At 51.5% G+C, this 24,581-nt stretch overlaps 10 protein-coding genes across 10 annotated transcripts; 6 read left to right on the top strand and 4 right to left on the bottom strand.

Annotated features, from left to right (window-relative positions):
- Nucleotides 1-67: 67 nt before the first annotated feature.
- Nucleotides 68-1,466, top strand: N7474_007382 (uncharacterized protein; the record flags this gene model as incomplete). The annotated part of the gene is made up of 2 exons (XM_057198792.1): nt 68-214; nt 276-1,466. 2 exons carry the CDS (start codon nt 68-70, stop codon nt 1,464-1,466), a joined length of 1,338 nt encoding a protein of 445 aa, XP_057052232.1.
- Nucleotides 1,467-2,080: 614 nt separating this feature from the next.
- N7474_007381 (sulfatase family protein) lies at nt 2,081-3,688 on the top strand (the record flags this gene model as incomplete). The annotated part of the gene is made up of 1 exon (XM_057198791.1): nt 2,081-3,688. One exon carries the CDS (start codon nt 2,081-2,083, stop codon nt 3,686-3,688), a length of 1,608 nt encoding a protein of 535 aa, XP_057052231.1.
- A 206-nt stretch (nt 3,689-3,894) lies between these two features.
- Nucleotides 3,895-5,196, bottom strand: N7474_007380 (NO-inducible flavohemoprotein; the record flags this gene model as incomplete). Its single annotated transcript, XM_057198790.1, has 1 exon — nt 3,895-5,196. The coding sequence occupies one exon, from the start codon at nt 5,194-5,196 to the stop codon at nt 3,895-3,897; it is 1,302 nt and encodes a 433-aa protein (XP_057052230.1).
- Nucleotides 5,197-6,863: 1,667 nt separating this feature from the next.
- On the top strand, nt 6,864-7,718 carry N7474_007379 (uncharacterized protein; the record flags this gene model as incomplete). The annotated part of the gene is made up of 1 exon (XM_057198789.1): nt 6,864-7,718. The coding sequence occupies one exon, from the start codon at nt 6,864-6,866 to the stop codon at nt 7,716-7,718; it is 855 nt and encodes a 284-aa protein (XP_057052229.1).
- Nucleotides 7,719-8,011: 293 nt separating this feature from the next.
- Nucleotides 8,012-9,165, bottom strand: N7474_007378 (uncharacterized protein; the record flags this gene model as incomplete). Its single annotated transcript, XM_057198788.1, has 2 exons — nt 8,012-9,078; nt 9,135-9,165. 2 exons carry the CDS (start codon nt 9,163-9,165, stop codon nt 8,012-8,014), a joined length of 1,098 nt encoding a protein of 365 aa, XP_057052228.1.
- Nucleotides 9,166-9,587: 422 nt separating this feature from the next.
- N7474_007377 (AAC(3) family N-acetyltransferase) lies at nt 9,588-10,391 on the top strand (the record flags this gene model as incomplete). Its single annotated transcript, XM_057198787.1, has 1 exon — nt 9,588-10,391. One exon carries the CDS (start codon nt 9,588-9,590, stop codon nt 10,389-10,391), a length of 804 nt encoding a protein of 267 aa, XP_057052227.1.
- Nucleotides 10,392-11,660: 1,269 nt separating this feature from the next.
- N7474_007376 (acetyl-CoA carboxylase ACC1) lies at nt 11,661-18,693 on the top strand (the record flags this gene model as incomplete). Its single annotated transcript, XM_057198786.1, has 4 exons — nt 11,661-11,807; nt 11,867-12,132; nt 12,184-17,845; nt 17,899-18,693. The coding sequence occupies 4 exons, from the start codon at nt 11,661-11,663 to the stop codon at nt 18,691-18,693; spliced, it is 6,870 nt and encodes a 2,289-aa protein (XP_057052226.1).
- A 234-nt stretch (nt 18,694-18,927) lies between these two features.
- On the top strand, nt 18,928-19,792 carry N7474_007375 (uncharacterized protein; the record flags this gene model as incomplete). The annotated part of the gene is made up of 2 exons (XM_057198785.1): nt 18,928-18,931; nt 19,596-19,792. 2 exons carry the CDS (start codon nt 18,928-18,930, stop codon nt 19,790-19,792), a joined length of 201 nt encoding a protein of 66 aa, XP_057052225.1.
- Nucleotides 19,793-21,443: 1,651 nt separating this feature from the next.
- On the bottom strand, nt 21,444-22,472 carry N7474_007374 (zinc-binding alcohol dehydrogenase family protein; the record flags this gene model as incomplete). Its single annotated transcript, XM_057198784.1, has 3 exons — nt 21,444-21,825; nt 21,876-22,377; nt 22,436-22,472. 3 exons carry the CDS (start codon nt 22,470-22,472, stop codon nt 21,444-21,446), a joined length of 921 nt encoding a protein of 306 aa, XP_057052224.1.
- Nucleotides 22,473-23,642: 1,170 nt separating this feature from the next.
- Nucleotides 23,643-24,101, bottom strand: N7474_007373 (uncharacterized protein; the record flags this gene model as incomplete). The annotated part of the gene is made up of 1 exon (XM_057198783.1): nt 23,643-24,101. The coding sequence occupies one exon, from the start codon at nt 24,099-24,101 to the stop codon at nt 23,643-23,645; it is 459 nt and encodes a 152-aa protein (XP_057052223.1).
- Nucleotides 24,102-24,581: the final 480 nt, after the last annotated feature.

Genomic DNA, 24,581 nt, shown 5'->3' with positions numbered 1-24,581 from the left:
ACCATTTGAAGTCCCCGACGTCATCCAGCAATTACAACTGTATCTGCGTTGCCCCATCTACTTTACTATGCAGGCACCACCACTCTTGCGGCTCCAATGCGGAGTGAACTCATATGCCTGGGGTAAGAAGGGAAACGACTCATGTGCGGCTAGATATGCTGCCGCTACTGCTCCGCCTGCTTTCTCGATCAAGCCTGATCAACCATACTCAGAGGTTTGTGAATACTGTGTGCTGCTTTCATGAAATCGAAGCTCATTCCAGTCTAAATCACTAGCTATGGATGGGCACTCACCCTTCCAACCCGTCTTATGATGTTTCCACTTCTCAGACGCTTCTCCAACTTATCAAAGAGAAAGACAATCTTCTGTCACCATCTATCGTAGCCCAGTATGGCCGCGAGCTTCCGTTCTTATTCAAGATTTTGTCAATCCAAGATGCACTTTCAATCCAAGCCCATCCAGACAAGGCACTAGCCAAGCAGTTGCACGCCCGTGATCCAGCTAACTATCCTGACGAAAACCATAAACCCGAGATGGCGATTGCCGTGACCCCCTTCGAGGCCCTCTGCGGGTTCAGGCCGCTGGATGAAATTAGCCACTTCCTCGAGCAAGTGCCGGCACTCAGAACCCTTGTTGGGGAGGATGATTCAAGATTTTTCCAACAAGCGGCCGCCATGTACGACAAGAACATGAGCCATGATGCTAGGGAAGCTGGCAAAAAGGCCCTGCAGAGGGCTTTTAGCAACTTAATGAATTCATCAGAGTCATCTATTGACTCTGCCTCGAAGGCTTTAGTCGAATCGGCTAAGATTGAAGGCGAAAGCTTTGCTGGAGGTGGGGTGCCTTCAACTTCAGGTGCGGTCTTATCTGAGTTGGTTGCTCGACTTTATGGGCAATTTGGGCCGGACCATGGCCTGTTCGTGCTGTTCTTCACCAATCTTGTCACGCTGCCTCCCGGTGGAGCATTATACCTCCAGGCAGATGATATCCACGCTTATATATCAGGCGATATTGTCGAGTGTATGGCGACATCGGACAATGTCGTCCGTGCAGGTTTTACAGCCCGCTTCAAGGACGTGCCAACATTGGTCGATATGTTGACCTACAACTACGCGCCGATCGAGGAACAAGTTATGGAGCCCGCTCAATATCTCGAGGCTGCTCTGAATAAAAAGGCAACCAGTAACGGCTCTTTTATCACCGTCTATGACCCTCCTATTGACGAGTTTGCTGTTGCGCGCTCCGTCCTTAAAGGGCATGGTGCTGCAGTGAGATACCTCCCTATGGACGGTCCAAGCATTATAATTTGTACAAGGGGACAGGGCAGTATTACTGTTGGTTCCATGACCATGGATGTTCAGGAAGGCTACGTCTTTTTTGTTGGTGCTGCAACGGAGTGTGCTCTTGAAGCTCAGAGCGACAATGAAGATTTCGAAATGTACAGAGCGTTCTGTGAGATCAAATAATAATGTGAGCGCGCAAAATATTCCTTCCATGTAGACAAGCAAGAAATAGATGATGGAACCACCACTATTTGGGTCATCAAGTTTTCTATTTCCTTGGACTCAAACATATCCAGTGCTCTTTTTTAAGATAATGCCAAGTGTATCACTGCTATATTTGTTTGTTTTTCTATTTCCCCTCGATTTTCGCAGTTTGATAAAGCAATGGGCCTCACCAAGAAATGTCAAGTATTCACCTGTCCGGAGTCCGGGCTCCGTACCCGACCCCCTTGGACCCGCCCGCTGAGCTCGTGCGGGGTGTGCCGTGTTGCTGTATCCCGTGTCTGGCGACTGCAACCATTGGGTTTCAGTAAAACTGGGGCGGCGGAACCAGGAATTGTCCCCTAGTCACTACTCCACTGTAGTGGGCTGGTCGCAATCTCTCTCCTCGGGCAACGTTTGTTCCGACCAAGCCCACCTTTAGCTATGAAATAGAGCGCATACCCCGACTGACGAAAGGTGGGGGACCTCGAAAATCCATCCTCCTCACAAGTAACACTTCGTCTTCCTCCTTTCTCACGCCGAGTCTCTACTTCGAACCTTTTGTCGGAGTTTAGCGTTCGTCTTCTCTCGCCATCATGGTCTCACCGAAACGCCCCAACATCCTCTTCGTCATGGCGGACGACCATGCCGCCAAGGCCATCTCCGCATATGGCGCGGGAATTAACAACACGCCACACCTGGACCGACTGGCCAAGGAGGGCATGCTGTTCAACCACTGCTATGTGACTAACAGCATCTGCACCCCATCTCGAGCGGCGATTCTCACCGGCCAACATAACCATGTCAACGACGTGATGACGCTGGACAGTGCAATCAACAGTCGGCTTCCTAATGTGGCCAAATCAATGCGGACAGGTGGCTATGCCACGGCCATGTATGGAAAATGGCACATGGGAGAGGGCAAGGCCCATGAGCCGTCTGGGTTCGACGATTGGGCGGTCATCCCTGGTCAAGGTGAATACTGGGACCCGGCTTTCATCACCAAGGCTGGTATGGCCAACCATCCGGGCTATGCCACCGATATCATTACCGACATGAGCTTGGACTTTATTAAGAAAACCCGTCAGGAGGACCCTTACAAGCCCTTCTTCGTGATGTGCCAGCACAAGGCTCCCCACCGCAGCTGGGAGTGTGATGACAAACACAAAGAGCTCTACAAGGACCCGATCCGCTTGCCTGACACTTTTACCGATGACTACAAGAACCGTGCCCGCGCGGCCAAGGTTGCGAAAATGCGTGTCAGCGACGACCTTACCTATTATGACTTGGGCTTGGTTCAGCCGGACGGCGGCTCTAAGCACGGTCTTGGGGAGAAGATGACGAACACTTGGTTCTTCACAGACCGCAAGATCAAAGCACCCGAGGATATCACCAAACTCAAACTCATCGATAAGGAAGATGGGACTGTGTTCACCTTCAAGAGTCACACCGAACTTACCGAGTTCAAATTCCAGCGCTACATGCAGCGATATCTCCGCACCATTCAGAGTATCGATGATAACATGGGCCGCATGCTTCAATACCTTGAAGAAGAAGGCATCGCCGACAACACGGTTGTGATCTACACTAGCGACCAGGGATTCTTCCTCGGTGAGCATGGCTGGTTTGACAAGCGCTTTATGTATGAAGAGAGCTTCCAGATGCCATTCCTGATCAAGTACCCCAACTTGATTAAGCCCGGCTCTGTTTGCAACGACATAGTCTGCAACGTGGACTTTGCACCTACATTCCTCGACCTCGCTGGGCTTAGAGTACCTAGTTACATGCAGGGAGTGACTTTCAAGAGTCTGCTTCAGGGGACAACCCCTGAGGGGTGGCAGCAGGTTGCGTACCACCGGTACTGGATGCATAATGATATGGTACACGGCTGCTACGCCCACTATGGGATCAGGAACAAGCGATATAAGCTGATCTACTGGTACAATGACGGCTTAGGCATTGAGGGCACAGGTCCTGCCGATGATCACAAAGAGTGGGAGTTATTCGATTGCCAAGAAGACCCGCTCGAACTATTCAACTGCCACAATGAGCCCAAGTATGCCGACGTTGTAAAAGAAATGACCGAACTGCTTGAAGACAAGATGGCGGATATTGGAGACGTGCCTGTGCACTTTGGACATTGGGCGGCGTCGGAAGGCGTCGGACCTCAGATTGGTGCCGGATCTGGTGAGGTTAAATATTAGATCTTTTCGCTTTCACTATGTTTGTTATGGGCAAGGGCAGTTGCGGAATCGATTCGCCGCTACATTGTATATCAAGGCAGAGAACCCATGGATGTGAATAAACTAAACCGTAAAGTCTCACTTCATTAGTGACAGTTTTGATTGTTTATTGCTTCGCTTCTAGTACCGCCACAACCGCAGGTGTCTCCTTCATTAAAGTCGCTGATTCAGTCATGTGGAGAGCCAAAAACCTCCATGTGAATGCGATCAGGTTTAACTCCCAAGGCCTCCAAGCTCTGGCTCTGAGCCTTCATAAAAGGCTGCGGCCCGCAGATATAGTAGTCCGCGTCCGGAAGAAGGGCCTTGTCCTTGATTTTGCCCAAGTCTACTCGTCCTATGTAATCATAGTCCAGACCCTGCGTATCATTTTCTGTGGCTTCTTCATAGAACACCAAGCGGCTGACGGACGGATTTTCGGCAACTGTCCGCACAAGATCATGCTTCATGGCGTGAACACGACCATTACGCGCCGCATGGATAAACATGACTTGTCGCGACTGACCTTGCTGATTAACGATGCTCTTCAGCATGGACATCATAGGCGTAAGTCCCACACCACCGCTAATTAGGACTGCCGGAGTAGTTGCATTGATATCAAGAACGAAGTCACCGAATGGCATGCTCACATCCAACTCAGCGCCTTCGGGGAGAGACTCGTGTAGAACGTTCGAGATGCGCCCGGCTGGTTTCGAATCGGCAGCAAATTCACGTTTGACGGAGATCCGGAAGTGGTCCCCGCTCGGGGCGTCAGACAGGCTGTACTGTCGGGGTTGGTATGAACCTAGCTCGGGCACGTAGTGGCGCAAGCTAACAAATTGGCCAGGCTTGTATGTTGGCAGGCCACCCTTGTCCGATGGAGTAAGATGAAAGGAAATGATCTCGTCGCTCTCCGGGACCTTCTTAGAAATATAAAATTTCCGCCATCCTTTCCAGCCGCCGGGTGTCTTCATGTTCTGCTGGTAGAGATTCTCTTCAAAGTTGATAAAGATATCCGCCAGCTGCTGGTAGGCTGCTGCCCACGCATCGAGCACTTCCTCGTTGGCAGCGGGCCCCAGAACCTCTTTGATTGCGGCGAGCAAGTGTTGGCCGACAATGGGGTATTGATCGGCCGTGACTCCCAAACTGGCATGCTTATGTCCAATACGCGAGACAGCTGCTGCTAAAGCCTCGGGATGATCAATGTTCACTGCGTACGCCCACACGGCATGGGCTAGAGCTGCGGGTTGTTCACCAGTGACTTGATGAGCAGTGTTGAAGATATTTTTGAGCTCTGGATGTGCCGCCAGCATACGCTGATAGAAGAGCGTGGTGATCGTAACTCCATGTTCTTCAAGGGCCGGAACTGTAGCTTTCACAATCTCCTTTTGCTGCGTAGTGATCCCTTTGCTAGAAACTGATGCATAGGAACTTTTCGCTAGCGACGTCAGTCCCACACGCCGGAGAACAGTCCGAGTCGGCAATCGGATCATGGCTCACAATATTCTGCTAATTGATCAGAAAATTTTCCAGTTTCGCGGGATGTGTAGTTGTTTAAGAGGGCTACGAAATTGTGGTGACGTTGACACATCAAACGAAATTTCCGAATCCGGCACGTGAAGAAGACGAGGGCCATTTTTCCCCGCTTGGGATCCGTCTGTTTAACAAACACTACTGTCCGTTGATTTCATTTCGCATGCCTGGCTACTAAATTCCTCGTGCCGACTCCAAATTAGAGGGATGGCACTTTCCCAAACAGAGTTATTGAAGCTATTCGGAGTTCTGCAACGGGCGATCTGACACTGATACCTCAGGCACGAGGTCCATGGACACCCGCAATGTGCTATTTTTTATATGCTGTAACAACATGGACAAATATCCAGGATATGTAGTTTGTTTCGAGGTAAAAGACCACGCGTCGCCTTCTTGGTGCCGACGCTGCGGATCTGAGCCAAGGGACCTAAGCTCTAGCTCAATGGTTCCTGGGGCTAGGATTTTAGTGCAGCTTCGCTCTTGGAGCTTGCCGTGTTGGTGTTGGTGGCACTCAGGATCGTTGTTCATTAGGGGCCACGACTCGGCCATTTTGGTCGTGGGATCGGCATTCAGCACTCACTAGGTGGTATCCTTGGGAGCGAGACGTATTGAACATCAAAATAGCTGGTCGGCCTGTTTTATCTCTCAAAGTACGTGGGGTGGCCCTCTTGTGCTCGATCTTGTGCTGTAGATTGTATCAAGATTGTATCAAATAGACATGAATAAAAAGTTCCATGTGCCTGACTACGTAGAGAATTCAGCGCATAGATGAATACCAACGGGATTCTTAACGATGGCGGCAATAATACTTAAAGATATCGATGGAGATAAAACGAAATGAAGGGTCAAGGTCATCTGATGATTTTCGTCGCGTCTCTAAATTTAAATTTTCAGCCCCAACCCTAACTGGCCCTAAATCCTGACGGCCCGGAGGCGACGGGCTAAGGGGCTGTTGGTGGCTAGTAATCCTGTGGGATCTGGGGCGTAGTTCATGGACTATCCCATATTCACACAACTCGTCCCTATGTACGGAGTACATTAATCGTTCTTTTAAAACACACGTACTCCCTCTCAGATAAGTAGAAAAAAGTACTTACATTGGTTGCAATTGGGTCTTCTTTTTCCTTTTCTTGGCTTTTTTTTTGACGCTGTTTTCTCGCGATTAATTTTGTTTGCAATCACGACACCGCGTTTCTCATCTTATTGCAGCCCTACCTCTATTCGCTTTGGGCATTCCTTAAGAAATTTGATATTGCAGTCAGGAGCAATACTGTCAATAAATCTAAATCGCCCTTAGCCCGGTACTATACCTTACAACTCATGTTGATTGATTTCTTTCGGCTGAACAGCAACATATCGACATGAAGTTCACTGCTTTGGTTGCAGTAGTGTCGTTATTAGCAGCTGCCAAAGGTAGCAATGCTGTATGTCCTGCGCGGTTCTGTCCAAGAAAGTATAGTTATGCTCACACCTTTAGTCGGGGAGTTACGTCCAGAAAGTGTCCTGGAAGGTTGCTGAAACACTCTCTTGGGGTGGTGTTGAAACCCTTCATGTCTTTCCACCCATTGTCTCAACATCAACGGACTCGTTGACCCCTCCATCTGTTGACTCAACTCCAACGCCCTCGATGTCCACTTCGTGCAGTACTTTGCTATCCTCATCGAGTGTGAGCCCTACGTGGACGCCTTCGGCATCTGTCTCCCTCGCGACTTCATCGACTAGGCCGTCTTCTTCAGTGTCTACTACGACCACACCAACCAGTCTTCCCAGATCATCTACTACTTCAGTTCCAGTACCCTCTGCGGGCCAAGGGTCGACTGCCACTCTAGTGACTTATACCACCACCACGATCTGTCCGATGACTTCCACTATGACTTCGGTTTCAAGCACAATCACGTCAACCTACAGCACACTCTCGACTATCACCGTTACCTCGACTGTGGGGGTTCCCGTCACGCAGCAAACCAGTAGTAGCCCTACCGCCTCTCTTTCCGAGACCACGCCCGCTCCTGAGCCTACTGTAACTTCGGTGCCCCAGGAATCTGCGACTACTGTTGTGACATACGAGACGCTTACCACAAGCACTGTTACTGCCACTATCACCTCAGACTTAGCCACAGTCACATCAACATACAGCACTGTCTCCAAAGCTACCGTGACTTCAACTTTGACTATTTGCAATGGGTGCCAAGCTCCGGCCAGTGCCGTCACTGTTTCACAACCTGGAGCCCCCATTTCTTCGGATAGACCTTTTACTGATATACCCGTCGTTGGCACCTCGTCCGTTTTCACTGAGCAGGTTTGGACTGGCACTCCATCTGTAGCGTCGACCATGATGAGCACCAGCCGGCCCAGCCCCAGCACCGTTGATGGATTACCAGTTAATCCGCCGCCAGGTCACTCTAATATGGCTTTGTCTATGAGCATCTCGGTTAGCCTCTGGTTAATGTCGATCGCTTCGCTGCTTTCCCTCATGCTGTAAATGTACTTTCACGAAGAGTCGACTATGTGTTTTACGTTTTACGTTTTGTGGTTTTCCTTTGAATTTTGAAAGTTATGGATTAGGTTTGATTGGAACAACATTTCTACTTCCGTTGCGGTGACCGCTCGTTTTGTAGTATGTAGACATGTATCATTGCCTGTGGACAGAGGATTTCATCTTATCATAGGTTGAAATAAGATAAGCGTTTCTCGGTTGGCTCTGAATCAATAGAAAGTAATTAATTCTAGATATAATAGAATTGTTCTTTATTCAAACCTCCCTGCACTCCTCCTCTAGTGCAGCCTCTCCATCACTTTAAGCAAGTCAGCCATGACAGCCATGGCCGTGATTTCGCCGCCTCCACCACCACCTTTGAGAATCAGTGGAGTATCACCATAGCGCTTAGTATACATGCTAATAATCTGGCTCCCCTTAAGATTGGCGATAGGGCTATCCTTGCCAAAGTGCTGTAGGCCCACCTTGATGGCCTTGGTGGGTACATCAATGCTGCCAACATACCGCACAACCTTACCCTGCTTCCGAGCCTTATCTTTCAGACTGTCCATCTGAGAATCGAACCTAGGCAGCTGGTTCATAAATTCTGCAGCAGAGGGCAGCGAGGCCAGCTCAGCGGGGATCAGCGACTCAACAGGGAAGGAATCCGGGCTCGCAATGTCAAGACCAATGACCCGCGCGAGGATCGTCAGCTTCCGCGCAAAGTCCACGCCGTTCAAATCATCGCGCGGATCTGGCTCCGTGTGCCCTATTTCCCTGGCATGTGCCACGAGAGTGCTCCACTGCTCATCTGACCTACCATGCGCAGGCATGAATTGGTCAAATAAGAGCGATAGTGATCCTGACAGCACACCTTCGATCCGAATGATTTCATCGCCCGTTGCTATTAGATCCCGGAGTGTTGACAATACCGGGAGACTTCCGCCCACCGTGGCCTGGTGGTATACAAGCGCATTTCCCTGTGCCGCCGAAGCAAAAATGTCGTGCCATAGCGAAAGATCCGAGGAGAATCCTTTTTTATTAGGTGTCACCACGGATATACCCTTCTGCAAGAAAATGGGGTATGTCTGTGCCATGATGAGGTCGGTTGTAGTATCCACGAGGATAGCGCGGCCGGGTGCAGACGCGAGGTACTCAGCCATTTCCTTTGGCGGGAGAGCATGGCCTGTCTTGATGAGCGAAGGCGTTGCCGCGGCAGTTGCCCACTCAGTGGCAGAGATGCATGGCGAATAATCTTGCTTCGGAGATAGCAGGGTTTCTGATGAGCGAGAGAGCAGAATGAGCTTGGGTGCATTATGGAGTCGTCCAAGCTGTTCGAGGAAAGCACTGCCCACGCCGCCGACACCTTTTACGTGCTGTTAGTCATGACATTGAAATTTCGAGATATAAGGAGTAACGTACCAACAATGCCGAGATAAATGGCGCTGGTCATGGATTTTTACTTTTAGACTAGTTCCTTCAAGTGATAATAAGGAGTTGGAGTTACGGGGTGTCGAAGGAGGGTGATATCAGAGAAATATATATTCACCACAGAAAATGGTGGGGTTGACGGCGAGCCTTGTTTAGGAAATTTTATCGGTCACTGAATTGAGCTAAGCCCGCACTGTGAGTCCCCATACTATCACTTGCCTGCCTACTTCATCTTTCTTCCAGTTCATAAGGTGCCTAAGACAAGGAAAGGCAGCGATGCATTCATTCTTCGAGCCTGCATTGCTGGCATTCATACTTCAGGCCACAAGGCATTCGCTCGACATGACTCGGGGTCTCGATTAGGTTTAGTCCAGCTAGTATGTATTCATTACGCCGACCTGCTGGCATATTTCAACATCATCTCTTGCTCCCTCTCATATCAGCATGAAATCTCTCCTAGTTAAAGAACCTCTCTGCACGCGCCAGAGCCTAGTCAACGACCTACGCAATCTGGGCATCAAAGAAGGTGAAATTATTCTCCTCCACTCCTCCCTAAGCTCTTTGGGCTGGGTCAGCGGCGGCGCCGTGACCGTTATCCACGCCCTACTCGACACGCTCAGCGACACAGGCACATTAATAGTCCCCTCACATTCAGGAGACAACTCAGACCCCGGGAAATGGCAGAAACCCGCCGTGCCAGAAGAATGGCACGCCACGATCCGCGACACAATGCCTGGCTACGATGCACGAACTACGCGCACGTGGAGAATGGGTGCTATTGCCGAGACGGTCCGGACTTGGCCTGGTGCTGTTCGGAGTGCGCATCCGCAGACTTCGTTTGCGGCTGTGGGGTGCAAGGCTGCTGAGTTAGTGGCAGATCATGCGGTTGATTGTCTTCTAGGGAACGAGAGCCCCCTCGCTCGATTGGAGGCAGCCAATGCGCGGATTTTGTTGCTGGGCGTGGGCTTTGAACTGTGCACGGCATTTCATTTGGCGGAATATCGTGTCTCAACTACACAGGAGAATGTTTCGTTCGCGGTTTGTACTCCTAATGGCCGGGAGTGGATGACTGTTCAGGATACGGCGCTCTCAGAGGACGGGTTTGATCGACTGGGGTTAGACTTTGAGCGAGATAGACCAGTCACCAGAGGGATCGTGGGTGGTGCTTTTGCACGGTTGTTCTCCTTGCCCAGTGCGGTTGATTATGCTCAGTCGTGGCTGCCAAAGCATCGCTCTGGGATGACGTAGTGATGAGGATGCTAGGCCATTTGTGAACTGTATAGTTTCATCTCCATGCCTCAGAGTATTCAGCAGTAGTTATATAGTCTACTAAGTACATAGTGGGTGGCCAAAAAGCTCGCGACCGTGGCAGCCAATAGGAGGCCGAAAAAAAGTCTGTAAAGCGACCCCAACCGGAATGGGGAATCTCAACGTGTTCCGACAACCCATTCCAAAGCAAATGAACATCCAGGTGAGACTTAGGAGATTATCCTTATTATGAATATTATGAACAGAGGTGGCTGTCTCATTCTGGCCCCTCATAATTATCGAGGCTTTCCAGGGTTGCCGGGTATCCCGAGCACGTCATGAGCCACGAGAGTGAGGATATATTATTCAATTCGTACCTGAGGTTTGCCTAGAGACCCGATAGGCGATAGATAGATTGAAAATTGTATTGAATCTCCGCTTGCGTGAGATGTTGAAGCCGCTCCGAATCAACGCAGTTCTCGGCCCGCTTGTCAAAACGGCCAGGCCGATCCGCAAGCAGATCGGAGGGACGATCGGGATCGCAAAGATCCAGTGAGACGGAGTCCAGAGTAACAAGCCAAGGTCCATGGGGTGTAGCAGAATAAACGTCGCTCTAGGCTACTCACGACACCCAATAATAATAAAAAACCCATCGTCATCACTGTCCCTAGAACCTTCTCGGGCAACAAGTGAAAATGGTGGGACAGAGCCCGTGGGGCCCAACAAAGGGAGTTGGGGAAAGACGTGCCTGTCGCAGGGGCCAAGGTACCGCCCCTTACAATTTACTATGCATCGGTACTTCCAGCCCAGTTGGGACTGCTCCACTCGGCGAAAATCATCCTCATCAATTTTCTCTCTCGTTTTCTTCGGTCGTCGTCCTGTCCTCTCTGTAATTCTACCTACCATTCCCCTTCCCTTATCCTTCCCCTTCTTCGGTGAGTGGTCCAGCCCGTTGCAACCCTTTGCCCGTTTGCGATCAAGTCTAGACGCATGCCGCTTTTGGCCCGCGCCTTTTTTTCTCCGCCCAAGACTCGCCGTGCCTTTCGCGCGCTAATCCTCTGTCCGGTGTTCCCAGTATCTCTCCCTCTCTCTAATTCCTGTCCGTGACAGCCCGGGATCAGTCCGTCACTTCTCTTCTGTACATTACTGCGGACACACCTCTCCTTCCTTCCCTCCCCAACAACAGCGCTGTCAAACTCCCATTGCGACGAAGCATCGGGGGATCCTGATCCTGCATGGGAACTGAGCATTGAAGCTTAGTCGTGCATCATGGGCTCCACAAACGGCAACATGCCAGCAAATGGCCACGCCGACCTCCCTTCACATTTCATCGGCGGTAACAGCCTCGAGGTTGCGCCTCCGAGCACTGTGAAGGATTTTGTCGCGAACAACGATGGTCACTCCGTCATCACTTCCGTGAGTAGCAAACTCTGTCTACAACGAAGCGCATTGACTAATTCTCTGGCCTCGGACAGGTCCTGATCGCCAATAACGGTATCGCCGCTGTCAAGGAGATCCGATCAGTGCGGAAATGGGCCTACGAAACCTTCGGCAACGAGCGCGCCATCCAGTTCACTGTGATGGCCACTCCCGAGGATCTGCACGCCAATGCCGACTACATTCGCATGGCGGACCAATACGTGGAAGTCCCCGGTGGAACGAATAATAATAATTATGCCAACGTCGAGCTGATCGTCGATGTGGCGGAGCGGATGGACGTCCACGCCGTGTGGGCTGGATGGTAAGCATATGAATCTCGAGAGAAAAGAACCTAGGCTTATTCAATTCGCAGGGGTCACGCTTCGGAAAACCCACGGTTACCGGAATCTCTGGCGGCGTCGCCCAAGAAGATTATCTTCATCGGCCCACCAGCCTCCGCCATGCGCTCGCTGGGAGACAAGATCTCCTCCACCATTGTCGCACAGCACGCCGGTGTGCCCTGTATTCCCTGGTCCGGAACGGGTGTTGACGCAGTCAAGGTCGACAGCAACGGTATCGTGACGGTGGAAGACGACGTGTACAGCCAGGGCTGCACCTACTCCCCCGAGGAGGGTCTCGAGAAGGCCAAACAGATCGGCTTCCCCGTTATGGTCAAGGCCTCCGAAGGTGGTGGTGGCAAGGGTATTCGCAAGGTCGAAAATGAGGCAGAATTCATCTCCCTGTACAACGCCGCCGCGAACGAGATTCCCGGATCGCCCATCTTCATCATGAAGCTGGCTGGTAACGCTCGGCATCTGGAAGTCCAGCTGCTGGCTGATCAGTATGGCAACAACATCTCTCTTTTCGGCCGTGACTGCTCCGTTCAGCGCCGTCACCAGAAGATTATCGAAGAGGCGCCGGTCACCATCGCCAAACCTATCACTTTCCAGGCTATGGAGCGCGCCGCCGTCAGCTTGGGCAGGCTCGTCGGCTATGTCTCTGCCGGTACTGTCGAGTACTTGTACTCGCACGCCGACGACAAGTTCTACTTCCTCGAGCTGAACCCCCGTCTCCAGGTCGAGCACCCTACCACCGAGATGGTGTCTGGTGTCAACCTACCCGCTGCCCAGCTCCAGATTGCCATGGGCATTCCCCTGCACCGTATCCGCGATATTCGTCTCCTCTACGGCGTTGACCCCAACACCTCCTCCAACATTGACTTCGACTTCTCCAGCGAAGAGAGCTTCAAGGTCCAGCGCCGCCCGCAGCCTAAGGGCCACACCACCGCCTGCCGTATCACCTCTGAAGATCCCGGCGAGGGCTTCAAGCCGTCTAGCGGCACTATGCACGAGCTGAACTTCCGCAGTTCGTCCAATGTTTGGGGTTACTTCTCTGTCGGTACCGCCGGTGGTATCCATAGTTTCTCTGACAGTCAATTCGGTCACATTTTCGCCTACGGTGAGAATCGGTCTGCCTCGCGCAAGCACATGGTTGTCGCCTTGAAAGAGCTGAGCATTCGTGGTGACTTCCGCACAACCGTCGAGTACCTGATCAAGCTTCTGGAGACCCCTGCATTCGAGGAAAACACCATCACCACCGGATGGCTGGACCAGCTGATCTCTAACAAGCTGACAGCCGAGCGACCCGACCCGATTGTGGCGGTCATTTGCGGTGCCGTTACCAAGGCACACCTTGCCAGCGAGGCCGGCGTGGAAGAGTACCGTAAAGGTCTTGAGAAGGGCCAGGTTCCCTCGAAGGACGTTCTGAAGACCGTTTTCCCTGTGGATTTTATCTATGAAGGAGCTCGCTACAAGTTCACCGCAACCCGCGCCAGCTTGGACAGCTACCACCTGTTCATCAACGGTTCCAAGTGTTCGGTCGGTGTCCGTGCTCTGGCTGACGGTGGTCTACTGGTCCTTTTGAACGGCCGCAGCCACAACGTTTACTGGAAGGAAGAGCCCGCGGCTACTCGCCTGAGCGTGGATGGAAAGACTTGCCTGCTGGAGCAGGAGAATGATCCGACCCAGCTCCGCTCTCCCTCGCCTGGTAAGCTGGTCAAGTTCACTGTGGAAAATGGAGAGCATGTTCGCGCTGGCCAACCTTACGCGGAGGTCGAAGTCATGAAGATGTACATGCCCCTTATTGCCCAGGAGGATGGCATCGTTCAGCTCATCAAGCAGCCTGGTGCCACCCTGGAGGCCGGTGACATTCTCGGTATTCTTGCTCTGGATGATCCTTCGCGTGTCAAGCACGCCCACCCCTTCACTGGTCAGCTTCCAGATATCGGCCCGCCTCAGGTGGTCGGTAACAAGCCTCCTCAGCGCTTCTTCCTTCTGCACAGCATTCTGGAGAACATTCTTCGTGGATTTGATAACCAGGTGATCATGGGCAGCACTCTGAAACAGTTAGTGGAGGTGCTCCGCAACCCCGAGCTTCCCTACGGAGAGTGGAACGCCCAGTCTTCGGCACTGCACTCGCGCATACCCCAGAAGCTGGATACCCAGCTGCAGAACGTGGTCGACCGTGCCAAGATTCGCAAAGCCGAGTTTCCCGCCAAGCAGCTCCAGAAGACTATTGTCCGCTTCATTGAAGAACATGTGAACCCTGCCGACGCGGAGATCCTCAAGGCCACTCTTCTGCCTCTGGTGCAGGTCATCAACAAGTACCTGGATGGCCTCAAGACTAACGAATACAATGTCTTCATTGGCTTGCTGGAGCAGTACTACGACGTCGAGAAGCTGTTCTGCACGCGTAACGCCCGCGATGAGGACGTCATTCTGAAGCTCCGCGAGGAGAACAAGGACGACATCACCAGCGTTACCCACACCGTCCTTTCTCACAGCCGCATCGGATCGAAGAACAACCTCATCCTTGCCATCTTAGACATGTACCGTCCGAACCAGCCCAACGTTGGCGATGTTGGCAAGCATTTCAAGCACATTCTGCAGAAGCTGACGGAGCTGGACTCGCGCTCCGCCGCTAAAGTCACCCTCAAGGCCCGTGAGGTCCTCATCCAGTGTGCGCTGCCCTCCTTGGAGGAACGCCTGTCCCAGATGGAGCACATTCTGCGGTCGTCGGTCATCGAGTCCCGCTACGGTGAGACTGGCTGGGACCACCGTGAACCCGATTTCCAGGTTCTGAAGGAGGTCGTCGACTCCAAGTACACCGTCTTCGACGTTCTTCCACGTTTCTTCGTTCACCAGGATCCTTGGGTCACTCTCGCTGCCTTGGAGGTCTACGTGCGCCGTGCCTACCGTGCCTACAGCCTGAAGGGTATTGGCTACAGCGCGTCGGCTGAGCCACCTCTTTTGACCTGGGATTTCACTCTCAGCAGGGTGGGTCAGCCCGAGTTCGGCCCAGTATCGTCGACCCAGCCTTCGGCCCCTGGTACACCCACTACCGAATCAAGCCCCTACAAGCGCATCGGCTCGTTCAGTGATATGTCCAACCTCAATGACCCAGGCAGTGACCCTGTCCGGAAGGGTGTCATCATCCCTGTGCAGTACCTCGAGGATGCGGAAGAGTATCTTTCCAAGGCATTGGAGGCTTTCCCTCGCGCCGGCTCCAAGGCCAAACGCCCCAGTGACCATGGGCTGCTGGCCAACCTGGAGGGCAAGCGCCGTCCGGCTCCCAAGGTGGAGTCTGACAGCGAACTCACTGGAGTCCTCAACATCGCCATCCGTGATGTCGAGGACCAGGATGACTCGCAGATCGTTGCTCAAATGCAGAAGCTGCTGGCTGACACTAAAGAGGAGCTGCTCGCTCGCCGCATCCGCCGTGTTACCTTCATCTGTGGGCGCAACGGTTTCTATCCTGGCTACTTTACCTTCCGTGGCCCCAACTACGAGGAAGACGAGAGCATCCGCCACAATGAGCCTGCAACGGCCTTCCAACTGGAGCTGACCCGCCTGTCCAAGTTCAACATCAAGCCCGTTTTCACCGAGAACCGCAATCTTCACGTCTACGAGGCGATTGGAAAGGGCCCCGAGAATGACAAGGCCGTTGACAAGCGCTACTTCGTTCGTGCGGTGGTGCGCCCCGGTCGCCTGCGTGATGATATCCCTACTGCAGAGTACCTGATCTCGGAGGCCGATCGGTTGATGAACGACATTCTGGCTGCATTGGAGATTATCGGCAACAACAACTCCGATCTAAACCACATCTTCATTAACTTCTCGCCTGTGTTCAATCTGCAGCCCATCGATGTTGAGCAAGCGCTGGCTGGATTCCTTGACCGCTTCGGCCGCCGTCTGTGGCGTCTTCGCATCACCGGTGCTGAGATTCGCATCCTTTGCACTGACCCGTCCACGGGCATGCCCTACCCGCTGCGTGTGATCATCACCAACACCTATGGATTCATCATTCAGGTTGAGATGTACATCGAACGCAAGTCCGAGAAGGGCGAGTGGGTCTTCCAGAGCATCGGCGGCACCAACAAGCTCGGCTCCATGCACATGCGGCCCGTCACCACGCCCTACCCAACCAAGGAGTGGTTGCAGCCCAAGCGATACAAGGCTCACATCATGGGTACTCAGTACGTGTACGATTTCCCCGAGCTTTTCCGCCAGGCTTTCCAGAACAGCTGGACCAAAATCACCCAGAACATCCCGTCGCTTGCCGACAAGCGGCCTGCGGTTGGCGAGTGCATTGACTACAATGAGCTCGTCCTGGATGACACGGATAATCTGGTTGAGGTGTCCCGTGAGCCCGGTACCAACACCCACGGTATGGTTGGATGGCTCGTCACGGCCCGGACTCCCGAGTACCCCCGTGGCCGGCGGTTCATCATCGTTGCCAACGATATCACCTTCCAGACTGGTACCTTCGGTCCCCAGGAAGACAAATTCTTCCACAAGTGCACGGAACTGGCTCGAAAGCTTGGCATCCCGCGCATCTATTTGTCTGCCAACTCCGGTGCTCGCATTGGCCTTGCCGACGAACTGATCCCCTATTTCTCCGTTGCTTGGAACGACCCCGCGAAGCCAGAGGCTGGATTCAAGTACCTGTATCTCACCCCCGAGGTCAAGAAGCGCTTCGATGCCAGCAAGAAGAAGGAGGTCATCACCGAGCTCATCAATGAAAATGGCGAGGAGCGCCACAAGATCACTACTATCGTTGGTGCTCGCGAAGGCCTAGGTGTTGAGTGTCTGAAGGGATCTGGTCTGATTGCCGGCGCCACCTCCAAGGCTTACGAGGACATTTTCACCATTACTCTGGTGACTTGCCGCTCCGTCGGTATTGGTGCGTACCTCGTCCGTCTGGGCCAGAGAGCCATTCAGGTCGAAGGCCAGCCGATCATTTTGACCGGTGCCCCGGCTATCAACAAGCTTTTGGGTCGCGAGGTGTACACCTCCAACCTGCAGCTCGGTGGCACGCAGATCATGTACAAGAACGGTGTGTCGCATATGACCGCCAACGATGACTTCGAGGGTGTGCAGAAGATTGTCGAGTGGATGTCCTTCGTCCCGGACAAGAAGAACTCTCCGATCCCCATCCGCCCCTGGGCCGATGACTGGGACCGCGATGTGGCCTACTACCCCCCTGCCAAGCAGGCCTACGATGTGCGCTGGCTCATTAACGGCAAGGAAGATGTCGATGGATTCCTTCCGGGTCTGTTCGACCGAAACTCCTTCGAGGAGGCTCTCGGCGGCTGGGCCCGGACTGTGGTTGTTGGTCGCGCCCGCCTCGGCGGTATCCCCATCGGTGTGATTGCTGTCGAGACCCGCTCAGTGGAGAACGTCACTCCGGCCGACCCTGCCAACCCCGATTCCATGGAGATGATCACCACCGAGGCCGGTGGCGTCTGGTACCCCAACTCGGCGTACAAGACCGCTCAGGCTCTGCGCGACTTCAACAACGGAGAGCAGCTTCCTGTTATGGTCCTCGCCAACTGGAGAGGTTTCTCTGGTGGACAGCGCGACATGTACAACGAGGTGCTCAAGTACGGTTCCTATATTGTCGACGCGCTGGTCAAATACGAACAGCCCATCTTCGTTTACATCCCTCCGTTCGGCGAGCTCCGTGGTGGATCATGGGTAAGTTCTTCTCAACATTTTCTATATTTTATTTTACTAACTTTACTCCACAGGTCGTTATCGATCCCTCCATCAACCCAGACCAGATGGAAATGTACGCCGACGAAGACGCCCGCGGTGGTGTCCTCGAGCCCGAGGGTATCGTGGGTCTCAAGTACCGTCGCGACAAGCAGCTCGACACGATGGCCCGTCTGGACGCTACCTACGGCGAGTTGCGCCGGTCCCTGGAGGACTCATCTCTCAGCAAGGAGCAGCTGTCAGCCATCAAGACCAAGATGGCCCAACGCGAAGAGCAGCTTCTACCGGTGTATCTCCAGATTGCACTCCAGTTCGCCGACCTGCACGACCGCGCCGGCCGCATGCAGGCCAAGAACACGATCCGCAAGCCCCTCCGCTGGCAAAACGCCCGCCGCTTCTTCTACTGGCGTCTCCGCCGCCGCCTGAGCGAGGAGCTCATCGTCAAGCGCATGGTGGGAGCATCGTCCTCGCCCGTCGCTACCCGCAACGGTGCTTCCGGCGCTATTCCCTCTTCCGGTAGCAGCGCCCAACCCGGACCCCAGGACTCGTCCTCCGCTCGCGCCACCCATCTGCGCACCTTGCACGCCTGGACTGGTCTGCTCGATAAGGAGCTCGAGCATGACGACCAAAAGGTCGCTCTGTGGTACGAGGAAAACAAGAAGCTCGTCCAGACGAAGGTTGAGGCTCTGCGCAACGAGGGCGTCGCCTCTGATGTGGCGCAGCTGTTGATCGGGAACAAGGAGGGCGGTCTACGTGGTGTGCAGCAGGTGCTGAGCATGTTGCCTGTTGAGGAGCGCGAGGCTGTTCTGAAGTACCTCGGCTCTGGGTAGAGGATGGATGAGATGGAGGAGCATACCTCTACTCTCTTCTCTTCTCTTTTCTTTTTTTTTTTCCTTTATTCATCTCTGTCTTATGAATTATGTTGTTTGTCTCATCCAGAGTGCGTGGTGTTTTTGAGTTTCCCCCCCCCCCCCCCCCTAATTGTGTCTGTTTGGGAATGAGTATTATATATTTTTCCTCTAAGAGTTATTAATAATAACAAATTGGTTTAAGAATGCACTGCCATGCGTTAGTAGCTAACAGTATATTGGTAGGCGAAGATAGCTTCTTGCGCCGTCCTAGTATTTCGGAGGAAATTAGATATAGGCTAATTCCGACAAGACTGCATACAGACGTGTTGGATTCGCTAATTACGTTAAGACTGCAGAGTAACCCACCACCGGGATTTTTTGGCTAATCTGACTTTCTTTAAGCCTGTTTGGAAACGTCGGAATCGTAAGGATCCGGAGAAGGGATTGAATGATTCTTGCCAGTCGGTTTGGCCTTGAAAATTGGTTTCCCTTCACTCTCATGTGATCAAAATACCTTGAGGAAGGGCAGTACAATTGGGAAGCAGCACAAATAGCTATGGTCTTCTCTTTAAAAGGCGGGCATTTCTTCATGATCCATTGTCCGGATCATGCGAACTGGTGCAGGAAACGAAGCGTGTCCGCAATCTACTTGGAAAAAATCATGGTTCCGGCCTAAGTTGGCAATCGCAGCAGCAGAGAGCAGACGAGGCTGTAGGAATCAAAATGCGGCAGCGCATGCAGGGATACATTTCGCTTGGAGACATTCAGGTCGCTCGGTGGCAAGCGGCCAAATCGGCTGTTGACTAGTTCTAGGAAGACGTGCATCACGGCCGCAGCCAATACGAGATCGGTGTGTTAACATCATCCCATTTCCTTCGCAGTTGATTCCCGTCGTGTCCCAGTGGTGACGGTCAAAGCCCCGCTCGCCCAGTCAATTATCATGGCCGGTGGCTTTTCAGGAGGGACGATTCCGCCCTCAGTCCAGACGGCAAAACAGGCCGTCTGGTCCGATGCCCGGCGCCACTGGCTTCAACACGAGGAGTTCATAGCACTACCGTCGCAGCTTGGGCCGCTTTAGCACCTTGCAAACATCGGTAGATGCATCGCTTGTCCGCCACAGTAGGAATTAACTAATGAAAAGTGGCTGAATACGAGGGTCTATCTTGGCAAGTCCTGTCAGCGCAGCACGAGTAATTATTTCTTCAAGAAGTATGGAATTCCACGGTTATATAAACGAAGCTTGCACCCCATATTGCCTCATTTTTCAATATTTTAAATCATTTGTTCAAGACAAACTCGAAGTTAGAGGTTCAAACCATGTACATTCGTTGGTCTTTTGTTGTCCTCCTAGGCGGCCGCCTGACTAGTGCCGTTCAACTCGCCAATCCTAGAGCTCCCCTCACGACCACAGGCCCTCTTATACCTAGACAAGAATATTCGTGTCCAGCGGGCGACATATACTGCACCGTAGGAGGCGGATGCTGCCCTTCTAACGCGCCCTGCACATTCGTTATGGGTCAGCCTAAATGCGATGAGCCGTGTTTCGGCCCGGATTGCGGAAATGGTATTTGCTGCCAACTCGGATATGCCTGTCCCACGGATGGCGGTAGCTTCTGTATCGATAACGGCTTTTTTCCCGGACCGACTTTCCTACCAGGGTCTTCTTCTAATCCTGATGGACCAGTCGCTACACCCGCGCCCACATCGGTCACGCCCGAACCTTCTAGCGAAGGTAGTGGTTCTATTGCATCTTCAGACCAAGCACACAGACCAACAGGGGTAGCACCGACGGAATCGACCGCGGCAAGTTCGTCCTCCATCGGGGTGGCGCCGACGGAGTCTTTCCCAGCAAGTTCATCTTCCATCAGCGTGCCGCCAACGTCCTCGTTCCCGACAAGTTCATCCTCCGTCGGGGCGGCTGTCCCGACACGTCATCATGAAGCGGCCAGCTTGGTATCGCCAGGAAAGGACTCGTGGATAGCATTGCTTTTGGTGTGGGTTATGGGACTTCCCTTCATCGCATAAGTCCAATGAAGAGAGCAATTATGGCTACGGGAGACATCAAATAATAACCTCACTTATTCACATTGTCGCAGCGAGTGGCTGAAGAGATAATCACCTGTGCAGTGTAATTCACTCTTTAGGTAATGAGATACTATCTTTTTTTGCAAAGATTATTGTAGCCCTTGCTATCGCCTGCAAGGTGAGTCCGGCCAAACTTCGCAGACTATGAGAAATGCCCTACCATCGATCAGCAGCTCAGGGCCAGCTCCGAGTGCTTGTCTAATTTCTCCTCGGCTTTCTCAAATGAATATAACTCCCATATGTACGAGATCCAAAGCTGATCAAGTCAACCCAAGGTTTGACTCCGGAGCTTCTGCTTCTTGTTGGCGTGGCATCAATCTCCCACTGCGGTCAGAACGTCGCAACTGAACATTACCTTCTCTGCTTGCTTCTCCATTATGCTAACAATCACGTAGTGATCATCCCAAAGACTCTCCAGTCCATGAAAAACGGTACCAGAGCAGATGAATTCCATAGGGGCAGATTACGTCTTCTGCTCACAATTATAGTGGCCCATGAAAAAGCAGTTCCAATGAAAACCAGTAAAGCTGGATGAATGATTCAGGGCCATTGCACGCTCACAAAGACTGTAGTTGTATGGACTATGCCATTAAAACGCTAAAACTGCACGAAGCACTACCTCATTTATGTTTGAATTATTTGAGTTACACGAAAGACTCAGCACCGCGAATATCACCAATCGTTAGAACAGTCTTTCCAATATTGCCCCCACTCTCTACAGACCGGTGGGCTTCACGAAGACCATGATGTGTCAACCCAAGTCGATGCGTCAGGTGACAACGAATTTTTCCAGAATCCAACAGCCGGCTCAACTCTTCCAGGATTCGATGGTGAGACTCGATGTCCGTGCCATATACAGGTCTGGTACCAATCAGGCACCATATGAATGACAACGACTTTGCCATAAACTCTGTGCCGTACATTTTGGCCTGGCCTTGTACAATAGAGCATACCTTACCGAATGGCGCACAAATCTTTGCACACACGCCCATATATTTGTCGGTAGAATGCGTGATGAATATGTACCTAAAGTTATGTAAGTCACCGATACAATCAAGTGGGAAGTAAACGCTCACTTCAAAGGAACATTGAGGTTGAGATTCTGAATTTGTTTCTCCAAATCATCCCTATGATTGAGAACGTGTGTTGCTCCCATTTTTTTCGTGAAGTCAACGCTCTCCGGGCGTGAAGCGGTCGTAATCACGACTGGCAATTCAAGGAGCTGGCGGGCTATTTGACTAGCCACGGCCCCGACACCACCGGCTCCGTTGATAATAAGTACTGCCGCTTTCTCCTTGTTTTCGATCTTCATTTGTTCAATGAGTGCCTGATATGCTGTGATATACGTAAGCGGCATGGCAGCAGCCCCAGCCATATCCAAGCCATTTGGCTTATGTCCCACAGAGCGCTCATCCACCAATTGAAATTCTGCGTTGGATCCGTGTCTGACTGGACTACCGGAGTAAAAGACTTCATCTCCCTCATTGAAGAGCGAACAAGCAGGGCCTTTTTTCGTTACGATTCCCGCACCATCAAAGCCACAAATTTGGTATGGACGGGGAGCGCGAGCGTAATAGTCTAAAAATCGTTATCGTTAACATGAGATGTTATGACCAAACATAACTAGAATACATACCTGGATAATCATCGTAAGTGCCAGCGCGGACCTTCATATCGATAGGATTCACAGAGCACGCCTCTACCCTTGTTATATATCAGAATAATTCAGATAGATTGCAGCATCAGCCAGTATACATACCTTACCAACAAATCGCGACCCTCAGGTTCTCCTGGATCGGGAACATTTCGAGCTTCTAGACTCTCGATTGGTCCGTATTTTTCAACAACGATGGCCTTCATAGCGAGCGTGGAAGAGTTTCCGTATGAAGCAGCACTTATAGTCAAATTATAATGAAGACTTCAGCGTGTCTTTGGAATGAACTATATCACGCATTTACGGGTAGAAGTCCACAATCTTAATAGGGACTTGCTGCTGTTAATTTCATCATCATGCGTTGAGATAAACGTCATGAATGATACACTGTTATGATGTAAAAGACTCAATCACAGAAATTGACTTTGGTTAATATTGCGCTTGGAATAGTGTCTTCATTGTATTCTTGCAACCATTTTTCAAAACTAGCGAACAAGCTATGTGGCATAGCAAGTCTCGTCAGTCCTGCACACTCGAACATGGTCGCTCGTAACGTTACGTAATTATAGGTCGAGACCCATTCTGATGTTCATAGTAATCATCATGCCGGTTGCCGATGCAGTCAACCCGACCGACCGACTAAATGTCTGTTATTGATTATAATCGCTCTTTGGCTATGAGTGGACACTAGATGTAGTCGGCCAATAGATATAGCTATATCTCGCACCCTCACACCGGAAATCATCACACACATGACTTTGCCTATTAAACAAGTATTCCTGTAGGCTGTTAGTTGTTGGGATGTGTTAAAAACACACCCCTACTATACGCTAGCCTTTTATTTTAATTTAGCGTGTTAATAATTACTATCATGATACATGCTCAGGTCCCGATCAGAGGTCGGTCGCTCAGAGTGCTCAGAGTGCTCAGGGAGCGACTGACCCCAAGATCCCAGAGCGGATCGCTACCCGAGGGGGCAGGTTTACCATCACCAATATTACATCTTCAGTGCTAAAATGATACTAGCTACATATCTAAGAACCTTTGCGGAGGCTTCATACGGCACAAATGAAATACGATCTCATGGAGACGTCCAAGTTTTGAGTTTCTTTCCTTCTATTAACCGCCCCCTATTATGTAGTTTCTCACTGGAATACTCATTCCATCATCATCTTCTTCTTTTCTATTCCTATTCTTGGAACTCAACGAAAACAAACTGCTCTTCCGGACTGTGATCCCAATTGGAAAGTTGCAGCTTACGATCATCATTGACAAGCAAAAAGTAACCAGATTCCTTCTCAACGAGCTCATATGCCTTATCACCAACAGCCTCCGGCTTGTAAAGATGAGGATCATCGGTCAGAGAGCAATTGGTTCCCTCATCAGTACCACAGTTGATATAGGTTCCAGAAAGGGCTTGGATTGCAAAGTATTCTGGGAACTCATTGCTCGCGGTGATGTTCCAGAGCTGGGTGAACTCACGGGTGTCCACTTCGAAAACGATCGGATTAGAGTCCTCGTCCTCATTCTGGGTAAGGACCATAGATGGGCTGAGGGAGGCGGAGCCGATTTGGTAGATTCCCTCGTCGAGACTGAAGGCTGACTGGCAGAGAGCTGCAAGGAGACCGACAGCAAGGAAAGTCTTCATCTTGAACGAAGAAACGTAAATTTGAAAAGGGAATGTACGACAAGGGGGAGATTTCGTGGAGGTTGGTTCTTGCAGAACTTGATTGAGATCGAAGTGGTAGGGCGATAGATTTCTCTAGAATTTATAGGCTTTTTTTGCCTGTGGACGAGGTAAACATGACAATGGTTTTAAATCTCGCGGTCGATCATCCTCTAACTATTAATATGCACATGTGTGATATTGTATGCAATGCGAGGAGTATGTATTGCTAGTAGCGGATCCCTAAGTAAGACACCCAATAACAACTCAATCCACATATCCCATAAATGACCCATAGATTGATTTCAAAGTAAGACGTGTCTTCAATAGTGCGTGTTGTTGCATTTGGGTAAATCAGCAATGATCGAGACTAGAAACGATCTACAAACCCAAGTACAAGGACCAAAACAACTGTAGATTATGCATTGAAGATCCATTCGAGGGACAACAGATCTCCTTGAA

This window comes from Penicillium riverlandense (genome assembly GCF_028828495.1).
Source record: "Penicillium riverlandense strain IBT 135883 chromosome Unknown utg000006l_segment0_segment0, whole genome shotgun sequence".
NCBI classification, from domain to species: Eukaryota; Fungi; Ascomycota; class Eurotiomycetes; order Eurotiales; family Aspergillaceae; genus Penicillium; species Penicillium riverlandense.
The sequence above is the reverse complement of the archived record's forward strand: the minus strand, read 5'-3'. Positions and strand labels throughout refer to the sequence as shown.